The following is a 6,785-nucleotide window of genomic DNA, read 5'->3' as shown; positions in this document are numbered from 1 at the left end:
ATTGATCAGAATTGTAATGCAAATTTCTTTCTCAGATTAGTTATTAAATAACTTGATCTCCTTTCCATACATATATGTTGATATTGTATAAATTACTGCTTTTGTGTATGAGAAATGTTAGAAGGCCACAAATTTTTTATTTATACAAATAAATTAAGACTTGCGATTATTGAGTTGAAAGAAAATATACAATTAAATATTTCGTAAAAAAGTTTTAAAATATACTAAATTTAAAAGAAGATAATTTTGTAATTATTTTTGACAATTCTGTTAATAGAGCTATCCATAAAAACTCGATATAAAATATCTATGTTGCCCACTTCTATATATACGCATTTACAGTTTCTTAGTTGAAAGAAACCCAAGTAAAGAAGCTTCAAAACAAACAACAGTAGTAGCAATGCAGAAGTCATGAAATCATGTTACTATTCCAAGAACTAAGGTTTTTCTTCTCCGGAGTTGAAGTTAAGCTTAATTATAAATAGACTTATTTCTTTTGTCTTGTACTAAAATCACTAAAATTTTATGAGGACAAAAATTATTTTTTTAAACATTTTCTCTATATATAGATAAAAAAAAGTTAATCACCATGTGTTTATATATATAAATATATGTATTTATTTGAATTATTTTTAATATATATTTTATAATAGTAATTATTTTTGTGACTTATTTTTAGTATATATATATAAGAAGCTAAACAAAGCTCCACAATAGTTTAGCTGACTAGTTTGTTAATTTTTTTTTTCTCTATCCAAAATTCGAAGCTTGCCTAATAATGACCCATTTTTACTAATTATAGCTTTAGCAACTTGCCTCAACAACTTGCCTCAACCCACTAACACACACTTTCACAATAATACCCCTCTCTCTATATAAATACACACACACACACACACATTAACACACATCAACAACTATATAACAATATCCCAAGCCAGAAAGCCAAAAACTCCAAAACAAAAACCTCGCGTTTATAATAATCAATAGCCCAAAATCCACAGCCAAAAATAATAAATAAGAGAAACAAAAATTCCATTAATGCCCCTCTCTACTATGGCTTCTTCAATCCCTCATCATCAGTTCTATTCAAACTACACGTTCACTACCGATCTTGTTGATTTTCCTTATCATGCACCCAACAATAACAACAACAACGCTTCATCAATCATTATGGACAATTTCGCTATATGGGGTAGTGGTCAAGATTGCTTCTTCATTAACAACCACAACAACACCACCAACTCTTTGATTATTGATAATGAAGCACTTGATTGTGACGCCATGAATTCTTCTTCTTGGGTAGTGCCAAGTTTCGCGGAGCAACTTGGCGGCGGTGGTGTTTTATCCGATATGGCTGTGCCGGCCATCTCTGACTGTAAAATGGGCTTCTATGGCGGCGCCACTGCCGGATTTCAAGACTTCAGCAGCGGCTACCGGTCTGGTCTTGGCGATTTCGGAGAAGAATGTTGTGGTTTCAAGGAGGATATTAAACCGCCTACTTATTCTAACGCTACAAGAGAGAATTGGGTACGCAATATGCATACTTATATTTGTTTTGAATTAGATACAGAGACTATATTTTCGTTTGATGTTTTTTTTTTTTTATAAAAATTAGAGAGACTCAATCCGTGACCTCTTAAGTCTTAAATGAGTGCCTTTTGAGTTATAACTGATTGGTTATTTTCGTTTTGTTAAAAAATATTAAATAAATTGTTATGTTTAATTAAATTATAAATTATTAGTTTTTAACCATCAATTTTACATCAAAACAATTTACATGAGTTTCCCTTTTAAATTATAGTTGCGAGCACAATATTGGTGTACTGCGGTTGCCAATTTATTGAATTTAAAATTTCAACTTTTTCATTTTTCCTTGATGTGCAGAGTGGAGATCTAATCATAATTAAAAACCTTGGTTGGAAGGGACAGTGCATGGCATGATGTTAACTAATTATTTTTATTACAAAACAATAATTAGCATATGATACGTATGTTTTTCTTTAAGTTTAAGATATTATTTTTCTTCTAGCTAGAACTAAGTTTCTTAAATTAAAATAATATCTCACTTCATGTTTGAAAGAGTATTTTAATTTGAAGTTCTTTTTATCAAATTTAAGAAGTATTCAGTGATCTTGTATATGGTGTTTAATTAATTAATGATGAAATGTTAATTAAATCTTTTGAAAATTATGCGACAGGGAATTCAAGGAAATCAAATGCCAGCAATTGAAGAACCTAACATAAAGGTAGGAAGGTACTCAGAGGAAGAAAGGAAGGAAAGGATTCTCCGATATTTGAAGAAAAGAAATCAAAGAAACTTTAACAAAACCATCAAGGTCTCTTCTAATAATTATTCTCAGCTTTTTTCATACACACGCTTGTCCCTTTTCTTTATATATTTATTAATTTTTTTTAGACTTAAAAATTTTCAATTATAAAACAATAACCATTATTGATTTATTAATTGTTCTATGTATAGTATGCATGCCGGAAAACATTAGCCGATAGGCGAGTTCGAGTTCGGGGAAGGTTTGCAAGGAACAATGAGCTGTTATGTGAGGAAGACATGGCTACAAAGAAGAATGAGAATCATCATCATCATCATCATCATCATGATTTGAAAGAAGAGTTTTATGGTGGTGAATCAATCCAGTTCCAGGTAACATTCATTTTTTTCTTTCTCTGTTATGTACTGTTAATACGGATATGTATGTGAGAATTAAAGAGAATCTATACATACATGACATAATTAACATTTAAAATTAATTTTATTTTAAATGATTTTTAATTTATCCATGAACTATGTATAAAATGTTTCAATATCTCCCTGATAATTAGCTCTCTTTTAAATTCATTCACTAATCAATCTGTCATATTACATAATAATAATAATAATAATAATAATAATAATAATAATAATAATAATAATAATAATAATAATAATAATTTGTGGCATGTCATAATTAAAAGTTGAAATTAACAATAATCTAGTCTTTTTTATTATTGGCAGTTAAAGAATGATGAGGAGGATTGGTTGCAAGAAGCCATGGCAAGTTTGGTCTATTTATCTCACTCTTCACCAGAAGACATGTAGAGCTTAATTAGCATCATCAGTATGATTCAACATAATTAACCCTTGCTTTTCAAGCACATATGGTGTTTTTTATTTTCTTTTTTTCCTAGGGAGGGTTTAATTAAATTAGTGGAGAGAGAGAGAGAGAGAGAGAGAGAGAGAGAGAGAGAGAGAGAGAGAGAGAGAGAGAGAGAGAGAGAGAGAGAGAGAGAGAGAGAGAGAGAGAGAGAGAGAGAGAGAGAGAGAGAGAGAGAGAGAGAGAGAGAGAGAGAGAGAGAGAGAGAGAGAGAGAGAGAGAGAGAAATTTCACTATAACTATATTTGCTAATTTTTCTTTGATAATTAATCACGTAGTTGTAAACTCTAATTATGCATGGCGGTATAACCAGCTAGCATAGCTATGTAGATTATTAATAATTAATGATAATATTATTGCTTCCATGTTAATTTCATAGGCATCTACTTTGTTACGGAACTCTTGTTCTACATGGGTCTAGTTTGACTAGATACTTGTGTTGATTGAGATATAATATTCCATGAAAGAGACTAAGGCTTTTAAGTTTGAGTAGACACAAAAATATTCCAATACATAAACCTAGCTAGCTAGCTTATAAGTCATCACAATCTCTTCAAATCAAATACTACTGTTTCAATTAGTCAATTTCTTCTACTGATGTAATTCATTCATTGTGATGATTACCTGAAAGCCACTAATCGGAAATTCTAGCTCTCATATATTCTAGGATATCTATGAATATATTTGTCGATCTTTAATTTGAGTTAAATTTTGTTTTAAGCTTTTTTGGAGAATAACCTCTTCACCAATTTTAAGTAAAAGAGAAATTAGTCAAAAGAAAGAAAATGACAACGATCTAACTATACTTTGATTAATTTCTCTTGAGAAAAATCAATATATTTATAGGATTAGTAGTATTTTCCAACGCAATTAGCATAGTATTATTATTACATTTTTGTGAAAATACAACACAAGCGTTTTGTTATATATATATATATATATATATATATATATATATATATATATATATATATATATATATATATATATATATATATATATATATATTAAATACTTAATAAACTATTAAGAGGATGTATGGAAAGATTTAATTTAACATTTGAGATGCTAAATTCTCTTTCATCCGGAAATATAGGGAATTGCATTTATTGATACTAAAATCCTATATATTAAGACAGAAAATTAGATTCAGATTTGTGAGTTTTTTTTTTTAATTTTAATTATGCTTTTCTGTTACATCTTAGTTTGGTAAATTTATTTATACTTTGAATAATGGCACGCTCAGCTATACAAATCCACTTGTCCAATTGTTTTAAACAAATTATCCCTATGCAGTTAAACTACTTTAACTCTTTCATATTTATAAAAAAAAAAATTGTTATGTATAGACAAAAAGTGATAATAAATCTGTTATTTTGTATTTGTATAAAAATATATATGTTGTTTCACAATTTTTTAATATATATTTTATATTTATATGGATCATATATATATAACATGATAACACTTTTATAATATTAATAAAATCTCAAATATGTATATATACAAAATCTCACAAAACATTAAAATAACTAGTAAGTTCATAATATTGGTATAATTAAATTTATTTTAGTTAAGTTATAACTTATTATTTTAAAGTTTTCAGAAAGCCTCTAAATTAAACACCATAAGGTAAGAATTTTTTTCAATTAGTTAAAAGAAAATAATCCTTTCTGATGTGCATGTTGCACTATTCTGATGTTTATTTATTTTAATATAAGTATTCAGTTATTTTGATTATTTGGTTTTAAAATTTCTATAATTTATTTCATTATTATTCATTTATTTGTTTTTACTGTTTAAACTTTAGTTGTTATGCTTTTAGAAATTGCGCCTATGGTTGTTATGAAGAAATACTAATCTTCTTATATAATATAATTTATAGCATATATTTTCAATCTAAGCCAAAGATTAACTATATATGTTGTTTATTAATATTTTTTTCTGCAGCTATTATGTAAAGTATATATCACAGATAAATCAACAGAGTATCAAGTGTTAATTAGTGGGTTACGAAGGCAATAATAAAAAAATAACGAAAACAAAGAAAGAACATAAAGAGAGAGGATATTTGGTAATAATCAAGGAGGAAATAAATAATTGAAATGGAGCTTTTCTTTAGTTAATATTAAAAAAAATATAGGAAACTAATTATTTTAGTTGGTTATATTAATCAATTTTAGTGTTTAAATTTATAATTAGAATTTTAGATTAAAAAACTTTATGATTTAAGTCTAAAATTTAAGATAAATAAAATAATTTTGGAAAAGTAGTTGACTTATGTTGTCTAAAAAAAATATTTATCTAATATTATTTTGTTAAAAATCATCTGATTATAATTTATAAGAATATAATTGGTGCACTTATAACAATTTTATCATATATATTATGCTTGCGTATATATAATTAAATTTCTTATGGTATTTTGTTTTTTTATTTTGTTACAAGTTTCTTATTTAAATTAATTTATAATAAATTAAAGTTGGAAAAAGAGATAAAATGAAAGAGGCAAAACAATGAAAAAGTAACAAAAATGCTAAAACGGCCACCGCAAAGTGAGCGATATTTTTTCTTGACTTACTATTTAGTGACGGTTGCAAATTGCTGTAAAATTAATAGACATTTCGAATGATAATTATAACAGTGAACAAAAATCGTCACAAAATTAATTCATATTACGTGACGGTTATTTCAACAATTAGCATAAACTGCCACTAACCGTTTTTTTGCAACCTATCTTTCAGCATTATTTAATAACCACAATATTGTTCCAGAATTATCGTTAACTGCCAATAGTGTTGTAGTGTGTGTCTATATTATTCTTCAGTTATGATAGAAGTTTAAGATCTAATGTGAAAAAAAATAAACTAAATAATATAATAAATACATATAATAAAAGAATATAAGTTTTATTTACTTAAATCGTTGAATAAATAGGAAACTTGCTTCGACCAAACGATTTTCATATATATTACATGTTGCAATTTGCAAGTATGTGTACTATCTAATAGCAAATCATGTACGGCTTTTCTATTAACTTGCGTGTGCCAGTCCCATACATTGTCCAAATAAAAGAAGAGGATGAGGAATTATTCTGCACATAGTTGTAGAATATATATAATTTGTAAAAAAAATAATAATAAAAGAAAAGTTAAATTACTCTTTTAGTTCTATAATTTTATTAAATTTATAATTAAATTTTTATAATTTAAAAATTTTTAATAATTAAATTTTTATATCATTTTAAATCTTATAATTAAGTTATTGTCGTGTCAAAAATATTCAAATTAATATAATATTATGATAATAAGAGAATGTTCAGGTTTAGAGATTTAATTCTTAAGTGGGATATCTTTAATTTTATGAGAAATATTATTAAGGGTAGTAAGTTGAAAATGAAATTCTATTATGAAGAGTGAGAATCTATTATTTCTGTTTCGCCTTTTTAAGTCATGTAAGGATATTAGCATTCTATATATATGACTCATTAGAATCTCTAAATATTAGGATGGTAATAATCATTTTTCAATATGAAATAGAATTGATATACGTTCAACATTCTTACTCTAAGTTTTCTTTCATTGTTCTTTCTCTGCTTCAGTAATCTATCACTCCTATTCTTCTATAGTTCAA

The 6,785-nt window shown here is 26.6% G+C and overlaps 1 protein-coding gene across 1 annotated transcript; it reads left to right on the top strand.

The window, feature by feature from the left end:
- Nucleotides 1–907: 907 nt before the first annotated feature.
- Nucleotides 908–3,523, top strand: LOC112703354 (uncharacterized). The gene is made up of 4 exons (XM_025754773.2): nt 908–1,530; nt 2,202–2,339; nt 2,483–2,662; nt 3,014–3,523. Exons 1-4 carry the CDS (start codon nt 1,042–1,044, stop codon nt 3,095–3,097), a joined length of 891 nt encoding a protein of 296 aa, XP_025610558.1. The 5' UTR covers nt 908–1,041; the 3' UTR covers nt 3,098–3,523.
- Nucleotides 3,524–6,785: the final 3,262 nt, after the last annotated feature.

Source organism: Arachis hypogaea, chromosome 7 (genome assembly GCF_003086295.3).
Source record: "Arachis hypogaea cultivar Tifrunner chromosome 7, arahy.Tifrunner.gnm2.J5K5, whole genome shotgun sequence".
Taxonomy (NCBI): domain Eukaryota; kingdom Viridiplantae; phylum Streptophyta; class Magnoliopsida; order Fabales; family Fabaceae; genus Arachis; species Arachis hypogaea.
Note: the sequence above shows the minus strand (reverse complement) of the source record. Positions and strands in the feature narration are given on the sequence as shown.

Coding starts and splice junctions, on each gene's coding strand:
- LOC112703354 (XM_025754773.2), top strand. CDS start 1,042: ATGCCCCTCTCTACTATGGCTTCTTCAATCCCTCATCATCAGTTCTAT. Junction 2,340..2,482: donor ACTTTAACAAAACCATCAAG/GTCTCTTCTAAT, acceptor TTCTATGTATAG/TATGCATGCCGGAAAACATT. Junction 2,663..3,013: donor GTGAATCAATCCAGTTCCAG/GTAACATTCATT, acceptor TATTATTGGCAG/TTAAAGAATGATGAGGAGGA.